Source organism: Macrobrachium rosenbergii, chromosome 41 (genome assembly GCF_040412425.1).
Source record: "Macrobrachium rosenbergii isolate ZJJX-2024 chromosome 41, ASM4041242v1, whole genome shotgun sequence".
Classification (NCBI taxonomy): Eukaryota; Metazoa; Arthropoda; class Malacostraca; order Decapoda; family Palaemonidae; genus Macrobrachium; species Macrobrachium rosenbergii.
Window position 1 is genome coordinate 9,390,605 of NC_089781.1, and position 16,723 is coordinate 9,407,327.

Consider the following 16,723-nt stretch of genomic DNA (forward strand, 5'->3'; position numbering starts at 1 on the left):
TGAATTTACAGCAAGTGATAAAAGAAAATTATTTTTAAGCTCATAAATGTAATGCAAACTGGAATGTTTTTTTACCCCTCTCCCTCCCACCTCAAAGGGTTGAGATCAAATAAATTCATCAGGCCCTCTTTAATTTATACATAATAGTCTTTTCAGAGTAGTTTTTCTGAGTAGAGCAGACATGGTAAGAAAAGTCTAAGTGACTTTTTTGTTGATGTTGTTTAGTTACTTAGTTATTATGAATTAGTTTTAACAAGTTCACTCAGTCACATATCTAGATTTTCATATGAGTCACATGTAGTATTTGTTCTTAAATGTGTGAAAATGGAAACAAGGTTAAGTTGCGTGAGAAGAGAGTAAAGGCAATCTTGAAGGTTTTTAGACAAAATGTAGCACAGCTGAGGCTGATGGTATGCTGTTTTGATATGTAGGGGAATCACTTGATTATATGATACCATGGTAATTATGTGAGAAGTCTCTTGCATTTCATTTGATGAGATATTAAAATTGTGAGTCTTTGATATGCATACGAGACATTAGTGTACTAATGAGATTCTGTAGGTATTTGCACTGATGAGTCATTTGGAAAATAAAAGTTTCTAGTTTGGGATTTTATAGCTATAGATGGCAAAGATATAGTATGAAATGGACATAAATTGTAGACATAATACAAAAATGGCCATAATGTAAATAATTTCCTCTAGCTTTTTCAAACTTCTGACATAAGATATACTAATTTGTTGAAAATGGCAAGGAATTTAATTAAAAGATCTACTAATTGGTTGAAAATGGCAAGGAATTTAATTAAAAGTTCAAAGATTCCTTATTGCTTGCTAATTTTCAGTGTGGGTGACTTTTCCGTTGTAAAGTAAGATTATGATGCTTTACAAAGAAATTGTAATATGGTACAATTGGCCCTCAACTTGTGTGTAACTAAGTGAAGTTAAAAATGTGCTTGAGAAAATAATTAATAAAGGTCTGGGAACTTCCTGAGCAATGTTTATACCTGCATAACATGAAACACAATTTTGATACAAACTTATTAGTCATAAGATGCCTTACATTTATACAGTGGATCTCAGCTGTGTCCACTTTTCTTGACCAAGAAAGAAGGTAGCCCAAATGGGCATGATCAGATATCCCCCAAGGAACATATCAGTTACTTTTTCTTCCATGACCTTAGAGGTAGATGAGTGTGGGGAAGTGAGGAGGGCACTCAGTTATGTTTAATGGGTTTTTATGAAAAATTTTTTTTATAAGCATTGTCTGTTCATACAAATATGTTGAGCAATAAAATGCTTGAGTAGCTATTTAGGAGGTGGACAAGGACAAGCAAGAAGAGACATGAAGGAGAGGGATATGACATCAAGAGCCCAGCGCTACTTCTCCCAAGTAGGGTAATTATGACTGTATAGTAGAGTTTGTTATAATCCAACAGGCCCAGGCTTACAGTAAAACAGTGAGTTGTACCCTACGAAAATGAGACTGATGGATGGTACACCATTCACCAGGCATAGGCATGATGGCCAGTACCGTGGAAGCCATGCCTCCATCTAGTGCCAAGTATATGAGGGATGAGAATCATAATGAGGATGAGGGAATGTGATTCCTCTAAACTTTTTAAAATAAGCTGTCCATGACAGTAGGGCCTAATGAATACACAAATGAGATATGAATAATATCTGGGAGCTCGAAGAATGGCAGTGCGCTTTAAAGTGAATTGAAAGGCCATAGAAAAAGAAATAGCTTGTATGGTATGTGCTTTTAATTTTGGGGGGAATAATGAAAAGTTTTGATGAGTGACATGAGAGTAAACCCAAGAGATAACCAGGTGGAGCCAAAAGGACATTGTATTATTTGACACAGATAATTGTTGATCACCTATTTAAAGGAAGATGCAGCAGGAGGCCAGATGAACTTCTTAAGTCTGCTGCAGTTATGCTCTGACTGCACCCACAGGGCACAGCAATGCATTGTCACCTGGCAAGGTGGCAGAGCATGGACATTGAAGAAGACAGACATGACACTCACCTTTTAGAGTCTGCAAAAACTCGGGCAAGTGAAAGATTTGAAGATGACTTACTGCAATTTGATGCATCCCCTTTTAGGACATAAACCTTACTGACACACTTTGAGGAAGCTAGAGCAAAAAAAAACCAATTTTCATGGTGTGGTTGAACAAGGTGGCATTGGGCAGAGGCTCATGTGGAGGCCTGGACAAAGTGTGCAGTGCCAGAGCTAAATCCCACAAAGATGTAGAACCCAAGCCCTAAGAAGAGACTGACCAAAATGGCAGAACAGGGTAGAAGTATCTTACTTTGATCGTTACCCAGATTTACAGTGCTAAAGGAAAACTGACGAGAGAAAAGTCCTATATCCCTTAATAGCCTTTGTAAATACATAGGAAATGTTAAGGGGGAAATAGAGGTCTTGGGAGGGGAAATACCCCACCCGTCACACCAAGAAACAAAGCTGCCAGTGGCACTGGTAAGGGTAAATGGTGTAGTAGGTTGTGTTAGGTACCACAGTGCCCTCTGAAAAGCCTCTGTCGGAAGGTACACCTGATAACCTCAATGCTGTGTGAAGATACCATACTTATGGCCAGGAGTGAAAAGTGTTGGAAGTGTGGAAGTTTGAAGAGATGCTGTCAGGTCAGGATGACTTTGGGGCAGTTGACAACAAGATCCAGAAGGCCTATAAATTAGTCACACCGGAGCCTCAAGGGATTGAGCAGTCATAAGGGTTTGGCTAATGCCTGAAACTTTGCCAGAACCTGCCATAGAAGGTTCAGTGGAGGAGAGATAAACTTCTAGGATATCCCAAACCAGCTGCGTCACGTCCACCACCGAACTGCTGCATTTGGCTGTGGAGAGCAGTAAAGAATAAACCTCGTGTTCAGTGATGTGGTGAACAGATCCAACAGCAAAGTCCCCAGACCTGCCAGAGACCTTTGCACACATCAGGTTGCAAAGACCTTTGAAGAGGGATCAAATGGCACCTACCGAGGATGCCTGCAAATATTCACCTCAGAACAGTGGTAGCATGAAACTTATATTCCAATCAAAGATCTCTGTGGCCAGCAGGTAAAGGGATTGTGAATTCCACAGGCAGGCAGTTGTTGGACATGACCCTATGCTTCGGTTGAAAGAGGAAGTCAGAATTACTTGTAGACCAAGGAAATCAGCCCACAGATTGAGGAAATTGATGTGGTTCTGCTAGCAGCCAATAACCTTACACTTGTAGGTCAAAGAGAAGAGCTCCTCAGCTGAGTCAAGATGTTCAAGAACAGCAGCATGTATGGGCCTGGCATAACCCAAGGAACCTCTGTAATAGATGACTTTCCTGCGGCCAACAGCAAATATCAGTAAAGCACTTTTGTCTTTGACTAGGACCTGGACAAACTGAGAAATGGTGATGGTTTTTGAGCAACACTCAAACTGGAGTTGCAGAAAGTGAATCTAGAGGTTGGGGCACAAACTTCTTCAAGGCCATCCCTCCAACTTTAGCACTGTTTGGTCAGTATGCAGACATACATAATAAGAATGGAAGAGAACAGATCTGACTTATCCAGATTAACCTGAAGCACCAGAGATTGACATAAAGTAAGAATGGTGCCCAGATGACTAAAAGATCCTTGGAAGATTTGAGGACAAGCCAGTCAACCAGGTATTGATATAGCTGGAGCCTTGAGCTCAAGCCACGACCATACCCAGAGCCCTGCAAACACTTGAGGGACAATAAAGAGACTGAAGCTAGGGGCAAAAATTTGAAACTGTCATCTTTGTGACTTGAGCCTTAGAACTTCTTTGATGAGAGATGGATATAGATGTGAAATTATGCTTCCTTGAGATTAAGTAAGGCCAAGAAGTCTATCTTCTAAACTGACCTCTGTATGGACTCCAGTTTTCATCTGAAATGGGGCCAGATGATAAAACTTCTTGAGATGGCTGATGTCTGTGATTGGTCTCCAACTCCTTTAGGCTCCAGGATGAAATAGGTGACTGTAGAACCCCAGCAACCCTGACAGAGCTGACTGTAGAACCCCAGCAACCCTGACAGAGCTGACTGTAGAACCCCAGCAACCCTGACAGAGCTTCCTTGATAGTCCCCTTTGCTATATGGAGGAGACCTTGTTGTCCAGGACATGCATCTTCTCTCAGTTTGATGCATACCTCTAGAAGGCAAAGGGAAGCCAGAGAGGTAGGGGGCTGCTGCCAGTAACAGCAGATGAAAGCTTACCTGAACCATTTTGACCACCCAATCTTCCACCCTAATCCTCCTAAGCTTGCCAGGATTGCTGAAGGCACACTTCCACTGGAGGAGGAGTCCCCAAAGTGGACTCCAGAACTTCATATTCTATAATCCCTTACCTGGGCTTTCTTGGGCTACAAAGCAGCAAGTGGTCCCAAGAAAAGGAGCGACTATGCTGACAGAGGAAGGACAGTTGGGACTGGAATGACTGATTTTGCCCTGGAGTAGAGTCTGTGGACTGCCTGTGCCTGTAGGAGAGTACACCAAGAAGGATGACTCTGAACCTGGGACTTAACCGGGATGAGGATGGAGAAGATGAAGAGCCTTCAAGATAAATAGCAACCCTTGTTACAGTAGATGTAAATTCACCCTCTAGTCTCGAATTAAAGCATCAGGAAATGGGTCAGAAAAGGGAATATTAGATACCAGTGGCAAATAGTGGCTCAGAAAGTCCATTGAATGGTGCATCTTATCTTCAGCACCATGTTCAGTAGCTGGTACAGTTTCAAATGGACAAGGAGGTTGAGGCACAACTAAAAGAGAATGAGCTGATAGCTCTTGCTCTAGTGTTCTTAGATGGATTCCCTTCAGCTGAAAGAGAAGTGGCCCCATTGGGGAACCATTGTGTTAGGTCAACAACACTGACTTTGAAGAACCCTCTTGTAAGCATCAATATTGTGAAATGGCCAAGTGACAAGATTTGGAGAAAATGATGCATGCGTGTGCTTGGTGATGGCCTTCATGGTAAAAAAAAATGGCTAGGGCTCCTGAGATGGACACACTCAGATGTTATAAAACTTCCTTCCTGGAGCTCTAATAAGTGGTGGGTAAGTAATGATTGATTGATTATGAAATTTAGGCCTTGAAGACCAAGCACTGGATGATTTGGGCCTTAGGTATATTGTACCCTCTTCTTTTGCCTTGAACTTACATGTCCTTTTGATTATCGAAAGGTCTTGAAAGCTGGTTCATTATCATCAGCTCTCAAAGCAGCACCAGAGCTTCATGCAGGGCAGAGACAATCAATTGTTGCGAAAGATGCCCGAGACCCAGTTAAGGGCCTCCACTAAGGAGATATCCTGAAGAGGAAGCACATCTCCTCTTGGTTCCTTATCCAGAGCTTTCTGTAGGAACACCTTATCTTGTAGAGAGTTGAAGTGGGTCCCCTTCAAAGGCTGAGGACTGCCCCCTCCCCCCATTCAAAGACCTCCAGCAGGGGTATCTTTACTGGGACATTATGATGCTTTACAGTATGAACTGTATACAGCAGGAATTTTAAGCAGTATTTACTGTACATATGCAGATACCCTTTAATACAGTTTATTTTCCCATTTTATGTAGGGGATTTGGAACTGTGATTTTTATGTATCTAGGGGGAGGGGTGTGAAGGACTAAACTTGTCAAGGGATGACTGTAGTTTTAAACAATGTAACATGTTACTAGGTCCTGGACTCTAAGTAATGTTCCAGAATTTGTTGTATTATTGTGAAAAGCTGTTAAACACGTGAAGAAAAGCAACATTTATACCTGTGAGAGAAGCAAGCAATAATTAATCTAAAGAACTTTTGCAAAGTAATTGTTTTTACTAAAAACAGAAATTTAGAAAATTGTAGGAAAAGAAATTAACCTTTAGTTTTATGATATATATAGTTAAGATGTAATGAAGCAATAATGGTTTAAAAAGTTTATCAAGTTGCATAGTAGCAGTTAGAAATTGCTGAGGTACTGAGTTTTAGGACTACAATTAAATGCCGAATGGGTATTAAGAACAGCCAAGCAATATCAGATACCCATGTCAACAATAATGTGTGATCCTTTATCTGTACTTTGAGAAGGTACTTTTCTGTCTTTTAAATTGAGCAGAATATTTTTCTGTGGGTAACAAAATTAATGTGATACAATACTGTACTTTGTTTAATTAGTATTTCTGTCATTAGTCAGTGGCCTAATAATCAAACTACAGGCAGTCCCCGGTTAACGGCGGGCTCGGTTAATGGCGATCCGGTTTTATGGCACTTCTCTAGTGAAGAAAATCGCCAATTTCCACTTATCGGCGCCAATAATTGGGTATTGGCGCCAATACATACCTAGCAGAGGCACCGATAACTGAAAATCGGCACTTTTCGGTGCCGATAAGTCCGAAAATCGCTGAAAAAGCGCCAAAAATCGCCGATTTTCGGTTAGTGGCAATTTTCGGTTATCACACCCCTAGAACGGAACCCCTGCCGGTTATAACCGAGGACTGCCTGTAATTCTAATTTTAATCTTTGATGAATTTCCTTTCATATTGATTACTGGGAATTGGGTTATTTCATTTTAAATGGGCAAATTACTCTGGAAGCTTTTTTTTTTTCATTATTGTACAGTAGTAATCCTTTTTTCTTTCTCGTAATATCACCTGTGTAATATTGTACTTGAACAAAAGTAAGGACTAATGCTTATGAAGGCATAAATTTGTTGCTTTATTTAATGAGTATTTTTCAGGACATTAAAAATTGTTTTCATTCTTATTTTCTATTTCTTTGGAAAATAGTTTGAACCATCGGTTTGGGGTGGGAAATGTTAAGATCCATCATAACTTGAGTAATAAAGGTTAATTTTAGCTTGTTTAAGATACACAGAATTGGGGAAGGTTTTATTGTAGAGATTTGGTAAAAATTTTTTGTTCTGTTAATAAGCAGTTATTTGCTCATGTGACACTTGGTCATCAGATGTTTTCAGTGTAGTACTGTACACCATAGATGAAGCTTTCTGTATGATACTGGTTTGTATTTGGTAGTGCATCCGTAAAGAAAAGGTGAAGTGGGCATAGTTCTGAAATTCACTTGGGATGTTTACTTTCAATACATATACTTATTACAGTGATAATTGACAAAATTGGATATGTCAAAAATTATTAATTTTTAATTTGTTGCACTATCACTCCCAATCATTTTAATAGTAAAGTGATTAAGTACCAGCTCATGAAGGATTTACTAATTAACTGTTCACCTTCAGCAAGTCTAAGCAACAGTAAGATTTTCAGGCTTGAAGAAAAAATGCTTACTAGTATAACCATGTAAGAAATATGTTGTGGTTGCCATGACCTCTTGACGTTATTGACGAGACTATTTTTCAGGTTGATGATGCTGGCTACCTGAGTGTAGTGTAAATACATGTAATGTTCATGGCACTGATGCATTAAAGGAAACTTATTTGGTCAGCTTGTGATATAAAAGTTGGGTATATACCTGTACCACAGTACATTTAGAAGATATAATAATGTGTATAACTGCCACGATTGTGTTGTAAGATTGCATTGTGGAAATATGTAATTACTAATTGGAGTCTTGCTGTTCTGCTTTTGGCAGTAAAGGGGACATAATAAGAACTAAGTTTCAAGAGCACCTTGAACAAAGGCTATACTGTAATAACTTTATGTCATGTTGTTTTGTTCTATGACTATATTTTTGGATGGAAGTGAGATTTTATATTGATGTAATGTCTTTCTTTAAAGTTCAACAAATTGCAGATAGTTCTAATTCTGTGCATATGTGCTCCCCAAACAGGCGTCTCCCCAAACAGGCGCTCTTAAAACAAATTTTTATTTTCGTATTCTTAAAAAACTTTTTGTTGGGAAATTTCCCAATATTTTCCACTAATCAGAAGCCATTGTAAATGTTGATGAATGTTGGACCCCTGCTGACAGTGATATTAAAGGAAGTGAAGATGCTGGTAAGCTAGACAAAAGCTGCAACTGCTATGATCAGATCAAATCATTCCAGTTGGTGATTGTTTACCATCGCTGGAGTCTGTCATTTTTACTACATGTTAAGCTCTGTTAACATATTCAAGTAGATTGCACCCATAGTTGGATTGTGGCACCTTCAATACAAGAAGAAAGTGTCACATTGAAATTATCTGCCTGTCTTAGAGTTGGTCACACTCAGATATTTGACCTATGGGTAGTAGTGTTGAACAACCCACGTGACCCAGTCCCAGAATGTTGGGAATGGAGAACAACACTTTAAATGAACTTGATTTTTTTTATTGTCCAATGGGGAAGAAATCTTTTAAACTGCCAGAATCTTCAACATTTAACTTCTTCTAATCATTATGTTTTTGGAGTTTTAATTTATTAAACAAGATCTGAAAGATTTCATAGGTATAATTTATTTGGCCTAGCCTTATGAGAGTCAAGAATGTTAACTCATTATTATATATTACCTCTGCTGTACCCAAATTACTTAAAATGCCACTAATTAGTATATGTAATGGTTAAGTTGGTTATGCTAACAACTTTTAAGAACTGCAGTCTTCATTCTCATCTAATATTGTATACTTTTTATTTTGTGATGTAATGCATCTTAAAGCTTTTGATGAAATGCTTAACAATGGAATAAGTTAAGAAAATTACCATAATATGCAGCTTTCCAGGATTATCGAGCTCTATTCCAGGATAATAAATACTGATGAATACCCTGGGACTTTGGAAATTGTGTAACTTTTATTACAAAGTGGTGACTGAGGTTATTTTTTCTTGTTGTAATTTCTTTTACATGACTCCCTCTTGTAGAGTAGGAACACAAGTGAAGGAAATCTACTTTTTAGTTATGGTTGTGTAAGGAAGAGCCCTGCATGCATAGCTATAGTTAGTGTGAAGACGTTGATGGATTGGTATTGGGTTGTTGGCCATTTATATCCAGTAATGCTTTTGTTGATAATGGTTCTGGTATAACTTTTTCATGTCCTGTTCTTGTACAGAATTTAAATACAGTAGTGCATGTGTATGTTTACTTTCAAAAAGTATGCTGCATTAACAGGGAGGAAGAGAGAATTTTATGAGTGGAAGCAAAATTTTAAAATTTTTTGTCCCAGTAAACTGACATAAAATTGATCTACTAATACCATTTCACTAATTGTCTAGTTTATTACATGCATTTTGATGATACTGTAATTGTAAGTATAAAATGTCTTTCTGATTATTTTTTGTAAATTGTATATTTTATTTTGTAGATAATGGCATTACTAATATATCAATTCTTTACTGATGCAAGCCTTAATCTCCAAATAAAAATAAAAATATTTATTAAAATATTGGTAATTTATCCAAAGCGCATTGTTACATTGTAACAAGTGCTTTATCCTGCAAGAAATGCATACTTTTGTGTACTGTAGCAGTCAAAACATGCCTTGTTATTCTGTATACCATACTTTAAGCTTGTAGTGCTTTTGAATCATGTAGGCAAGGTGTGAATGCTGAATGCTGCATGTATATATTATTTTTCCCATTAGGTTTTAAAGTTTCTAACTGAAGTCAATGTTGACTGTACAGTGTGATAACCAATGCTAAGTTTTTTTTTTTAAGTTTTTAACTACCCTAATGATGCAAGATCTTAACACTGCTTTTCAAATTATATTTACGTAGTGCTGTAATTATATTTGCTTTGGCAGTGTAGGCTTTAAGAAGGATATGTAAAGACAGTTGTTAGGTAATCCCTTTCTGTGTGTGACTTGCACAGTTTGGTCTGATGCTGGATGCTTTAGGGTGTGTGCTATCAGAGACAGGTTTATCCATGATAAACTCACAGGTTGGTCGTGAATTGAATAAATTGTAATGATATTTTTAAAAGTAAAACATTCATGTGGTAAGAAACAAACAGTAAGCATATTTATGCCTAAAATGAAAACTTATTATGACACAATTTTTGTATGTGGATGGCACAGAAAATTATTTGCTTTTGTCTTCCTTCTAAATTAGATAGACTTTATTTTTGTAACATTTGAAACTTGTCTTTACTTTTAAGTGAATAAGCAATAGAATTAAAAAATTATTTTACTCAAAACTATTTTTCACAGAGCTTTTAGCACTGTAAATCTCAGAATGAACTTGGGGTATTGGCTGTTATCTGACAAATTCTGTAAATTATGGTCTTGTTACTGGGGAGTACTACTGTTTTTTAAGGATTAGAATAGCTTTTATTATTTGTGTGTGGTAACAAGAATGATTATTTGAATGGCTTTAGAACTTTGAGGGTTTAATTTTGTATTTTGCATTTTTGACATTTAAAACTGTCCCTTTAAATTTTGGAATTCAAGTGCAGGTAATGGAACTGCAGGATGTGCCATTTTTTATAATCTGTTAGTGGTGGTTAGAACTATGCATCTGTTCTTTGTCCTCATCTTGAGGCACTGAAGGATTGGATATGTTACCCACCGGTGCCATAATAGTAAATGTAAATAAAAAAATAACAGCACAGAAGAAATTAAAAAAAAAAATAAATAAGTGTTCCTTAGGGACAATCAACATATGCTCAAATCAGAACTTTAATTTTGCTGTTATGTATTTCACAGAGATTCAGGTATGTTGGATAACATGCTTGTAGAACAAGTTTAAATGGCCTTGTGCTTATGGAGGGTAGTATTGTAACAATAAAATTTTGGCATTATTGTACTTTTATTTCACTCCCCTCCATCTTATTTTCCACCCTATCCTAAGAATTGTTTCACAGTGCAACTGCAAGATTTTCCTCCTTTCACACCTTTAAAACCTTTTTACTCTACAATTTCCCTTTCAGTGCTGAATGGCCTCATACATCCCAGTGCTTGGCTTATGGCCTAAATTTTATATTCCATTCCATTCCATTCCAATTTCTTAATTATAGTTGTTTTCAGCATATCCATTTGGCTTATCACGAGAAATCCAAGAATGTGATAAGGAAAACAAAAAGTATCTCAAGTTTCATTTTCCATAAACACAAAGCCGTTATTTTACTTCTGCTATAATGCCAGTCATGAGACATTACCAGTGCCAATTAATTTACCATAAGAAAGTAATCATCTGGCGTATTAGTAATAACCATGCTACATTGCTATGGTTTACTAGCATAATGTATTGAATTTCTTTTCTTTTCAGTCTAACTCATGTCAAGTTGTCCTGTAATTTATTCCCTCATGAGCACCCATGTTGAGAGATGGAGGAGTACTTGGCTGAAGGGTTCCCTACTTGTTGAGTCAACTATTGGGTACCGTAACTGATGGTGATCAGCTGAAGGTTCTTTGCCTATCAATTGTTGGTTGAAGGGTACCCTGCCTGTCAGAGATTGGCTGAAGGATACCCTACCTGTCAAGAATAAGCTGAAAGTGATCCCCTGCCTGTCAAGAATCAGCTGAAAGGTGCTGAGCATGTCCTGAACTGGATGAAAGTTACCTGGCTTGTCAAGAACTGCCTGAAGTGTGCATGATCAGTCAAGAAAATGCTGTAGGGTGGCTGGCCTGCCAAAAATTGGCTGAAGGGCAACCAGCCTGTTGAGAATCTGCTGAGGAAGATCTGGTCTTGAGAAAGTTGGTTGAAGAGTATTCCATCTGTTGAGAGCAAGTTGAATGGCACTCTGGAACTAAGGTAAATGATACTGGTATGTCTTTTCATGCAATATTACCTATGAATTTTTGTGTGACTCTCAGCTTTCTATTGACAACAAGAGGCAAATACTATACCTAATTCCCCAAGTTAAAATTTGTCAAGAGTCCTTTCGGCCAGCCTTGTACGCCTGCTGAATGGTTTTGTACTTGGTTTACTGAAAGTTCATTGAACGGCACTTGAAATGTCTTTTAAAATGGTATTTGTCAAGGTGACAGTCAAGTACAATGGTACTCAGTGTTATGAATTGAACTCGACCTCTGTTACAACTACGCTGGAAGAGGTTTTGAAGGAGAGGGACGTTCAGGTCCTACCAAATCCTCTAGGCATGAATCTGATCCATTCCTGCAAGATAGAATGACACACAAGTCTGTCTGCCCAGATGAATGCTCTAGGGAATATGTGCACACCAATCAGACCTAACAGTTCTCGTCATCAAACCATGATCTGAGGTTTGACTCATGAATGGAACAAGCATGCTCTGAATAGTGGTCAACCCTCCTGTAGAACTCCTTGCAACTGGATGAGAGCTCATGCATGCTGTCGTGCATGTGCACATTGGGAATTCTGGAAGAACCATGCACCTCCTGCCATAACCTGCATTATCATACAGCAGCTACCTGTTACATGTGAATGCATTTTCTAAATTCATGCCCAAGCCAAGTGAGGTGGTGGTGTCATTGCCTTCTGTGTACCTCTGCTAAAACCAGAGAGAGAATCCACGGCATTTCTCAAGTCTGGAAAGGAAAACCAGAAGGCACTGGTGTTGGAGCATGCTCAGAAAACCCTGTCAACCCTACTTATAGCAGACATGCTACTTCTGATGGGACTTGTGAGAGGGCTTCTGAAACTTTTCTTTTTATGCGAGGAAGAGGGCATATTCCTGCAATTCTTCACCTTGCTTCTTCCATAGGTCTTACAATTCTTACAATGGAGAGGCAGATGAGATGTTGCTGTGCCAGGTTTGTGCCCTTAAAGTTACTTGAAAATTACAAAGAATCTCTGACCAAAGTGCAAGCACCTTTCCGTGAGTATGGGACGTAACAAAGAGGAGGTACCCGAGGAGGTACCCGAGAACACCATTTCTGGTTGCAGTAGGTAATCTCCAAAGCTTGTGAGGCCCCCAATAGTGCAAAGGACTCTCTGACCTGTCCATGAACTCAAGACATCAGATTAGGAGCAATGGCCCCTCTCCCACCTCCCAGAACTTGGTCCAACATGTAATGAGGATGACAGTCTGGTGCCATTAGATTACCTTTACCTCATTCTACTTGAGGATGTCACCCACAATTCCCTCGACATCTTTTCGTGAGGACCTGTGGTGGTTGTTCAGCAGGTATTGTAACTATCTGGAATTATCTGGGTGTCTCACAGCTCATTCGAGTACTTTGGCTAGAGTCTGTGGCTCCTGCGGGAAGAGGAGAGATGTAAGCACCGACCCATTCTCCCACTAATGACCCAGCCTGCAAGATTACATTATTATTATTAAAATAGTTTAACCAGACCACTGAGCTGACTATCAGCTCTCATATGGGTGGCCCGAAGGATTTGCATGACATACCAGGCCTAGGCCAGAGGCTAAGCATTGGGACAAAATAGGTCATTCAGTATGGTGATGAATGAATGAAAATTAAATGAAAAACTGCACAAAGGCACATGCTCTCATACTGGAACACACTCACACTGTAAATACTTTTGCTCAAGTTTCCATATATACACAATAAAAAGGTATATTAAAGTTCACAGTAAGTTAAGCAACATTTTAAAATTTTGTTTTAAAATGCTTTAAATGCTCTAAGGGTTTTCGTATATTTATTATTATCTTTTGATATTTTATTAATTAAAAAACAGTTCATGAACATTAAAATTGGAATTACTGAAAATGTAGAAGATTCTGATAAAATTTCCCTCCTTGATTTATTTCCAAAAGTTGACAGCTGTTGCTGGTCATACTTTGGGCATTCACACATGTCTGACCATTATCATCACCTTGCACTCTGAGCACTCGGGAGCAGGGCTATGTGGGCTGCTCATTAAGTGTCTTGTGTCAGACAAGTATGGCCTATTTGGAGACGAGTCAGAATTACTTGTGCATGTCCATCTCTCTGATATGATGAACTCCATTTTCTAACACTAAATTTTATTTATTTTAATAATTTATTTTCAGGTTCTTCATTCCATACATTTTGCCATTTATTTACAATGATTGTTTTTATATATCATATAGTCACTAATAGGGATACTTACATTTGCTCTTGTCATGTGGACTGCCTCTTTAGCTGCTTTATAAGCCTCCTTGTTTCCTTTTATCCTACATGAGCAGGGATCTAACATATTTCAATATTTTTTCCATTATTATATAACTTATGGAGTGAAAACTTAATCTGCTGTACAATATTGTTTTTTTGGATTGTAACTTTGAATGGCACTTCTGGAGTTACTATAAATCACAAAATTATTAAATGAGGCTTCTTTAATTATTTTTATGGCTGATGCTATTGCACATAACTCAGCTGCAAATACTGAGGCTTTATTAGGCAGAGAGAACTGATAGTTTTGTCTTGGAATACTTCAGCATTTCCACTCTGTATTGTGACTTAGATCCATCTGTGTACAGGCTATTGCGTAATGTGGACCTTTTTGGATTATATGTTCTACTGTATGTTGTCTATTGAAGGTAGCTTTATATTATATTTAGTGACTCGAACAATCTTCCAGGTCTAATTGGGAAAGGTGGTAAATGATTGTTAATAAAGACATCTCAATCCAAATAATTTTTTGGTTGGAGAATCACTTGTTTGAATTCTCAGGACACTCTTCATTGTTACTAACTCTCTATGGAGAGAGAGAGGTAGTTCACCACATTTAACTAGTAAAGATGACTTTGGTGATGATCTAAAGGCTCCTGAACCTATTTTAAGGCCTTCGTTATGAACTGGGCCTAACGCTTTCAGTGTTGCGTCTGATGCTGAGCCATATATTTTGCTTCCATAGTCAATGATAGATAGATAGATAGGTTCAGGAGCCTTTAGATCATCACCAAAGTCATCTTTACTAGTTGAATGTGGTGAACTACCTCTCTCTCTCCATAGAGTTAGTAACAATGAAGAGTGCCCTGAGAATTCAGACAAGTGATTCTCCAACCAAAAAATTATTTGGATTGAGATGTATTTATTAACAATCATTTACCACCTTTCCCAATTAGACCTGGAAGATTGTTCGAGTCACTAAATATAAATATAAAGCTACCTTCAATAGACAACATACAGTAGAACATATAATCCAAAAAGGTCCACATTACACAATAGCCTGTACACAGACGGATCTAAGTCACAATACAGAGTGGAAATGCTGAAGTATTCCAAGACAAAACTATCAGTTCTCTCTACCTAATAAAGCCTCAGTATTTGCAGCTGAGTTATGTGCAATAGCATCAGCCATAAAAATAATTAAAGAAGCCTCATTTAATAATTTTGTGATTGATACAATACAGTAAAGGTATGTCCATCAGTTTCCCAAGCAGTGTTTGATAGTTGTTTAATTAGATTTAATGCTCTTTTAGATTTAATGCTTTTACATTATGACTTCATGTATTTTATGCGAGCATTCCAAATCCTAAAAATTTTGCAGTTTGGCCAATTGGTATACTATGATTTCTGATTTTTCAATCTATTTCTTCACCTTTCTTCCACTTTTTATTTTTATAAAACACGACTGCTTGTCTTATGTATGGATAATTTAAAGCCTACAGATGCGGTCCATTAATCTATTTTTACTATACTGTAGTTTTATTAATGATTCACTCTGCATGTTTTATGTAAGATGCTGAAAAATATATGGTAAAATCATCCATATAAAGGTTACTTTTTATTGCAGTAGGTAGATTATTACTGATATTATTTATTGCTGAAGTAAACAGTATGCCACTCTGACGCTTCCCTCTGGAATACCATTTTCAAGTGGAAATGCTCTGGACAAAACATCAATTCTTACCCGAAAACTGCAATTTGTCAAAAAGTTTTGTTTAAACCTAGGTGAATGTCCACGGATGCTGTTTTTATATAGTTTTTAATATTGCATACCACCATGTAGTATCGTATGCCTTTTCAATGTCAAAAATAACAGCTACATTAATTTGTTTTCGTTCAAATCCTCTACGTATGTGGCCTTCCAAGTTAGATAGAGAATCCAATGTAGATCTGTTACATTGTGATCTGAACTGAGTGGGAGTCAAAATTTTATTTTCTTGAATGTGCCATGTTAGTTGAGCATTTACCATTTTCTTTAGTAATTTATATAAGCAACTTGTTAGAGAAATTGGTGTGTAATTGTTTACAGTACTGGAAGACTTTCTAGGTTTGGGGATAGGAATAATTATAGCTTATACCCCATTCATCAGGAAATAAATTTCCAAGCCACAAATCTGTAAAAAGTACTGGCAGTCCTGGTAATCGGTGGCCTCAGTTATCGGTGATCCAGTTTTGTGGTGCCTGTCTAGCAACGGTAACTGGATTTTTGGTGCTGATCTCCAGTTATTGGCGCCAATCCCTGGTTATCGGCGCCAATAACCGGATATCGGAGTTAGTATTGCCGAATTTGGGTTATCGGCAATTTTTTTAGTTACAGTACTGTCACGCTGTTGGGAACAGAACCCCTGCTGATAACTGGGGACTGCCTGTATGACTTTGCCAAAGATGCTAAGTGGAAAATCATCTCGCTGTCACCACCTCTTCCATATTAAATTTTCTATTATATATCTTGTATTGTTTCAAAATTTATTGTTATTAATTCTATATTATTTATCTTTGTGCGGGAGTGTTCATCCAAATTTTTATCACTACTTGCATTTGCTAAGTTTTCACCAGTTACATTGGTTATTTCTTCTGAATCAAGTATTCTTTTTTCCATCCTTTAATATGGCATGACTAGGTGGTTTAACATGGGTACCATTTATTTTCCTGATTTTTCGTATGGGAGTATTATTAGAGAGATCTGATCCATATTTCCTCCATGAAATGATTCTTCCTTGAATTATTTCCTTTTTAAATTTTGCTGTAGGTCCCGTTGCTAAGT

General features: G+C 37.7%; 1 protein-coding gene across 2 annotated transcripts in view; it reads left to right on the forward strand.

The window, feature by feature from the left end:
- Positions 1-10,679, forward strand: part of LOC136826621 (E3 ubiquitin-protein ligase Siah1-like) — a 50,169-nt gene extending 39,490 nt beyond the window's left edge. For both annotated transcript variants that reach the window (XR_010849672.1, XM_067083912.1), the window contains one exon: positions 7,370-10,679. Coding sequence is in view for 1 of the 2 variants with exons in the window: in XM_067083912.1 (XP_066940013.1) it covers positions 7,370-7,391 (22 nt within the window). In the remaining variant the exon portion in view is untranslated. The remainder of the gene's footprint in view (positions 1-7,369) is intronic.
- The last annotated feature ends 6,044 nt before the right edge of the window (positions 10,680-16,723 follow it).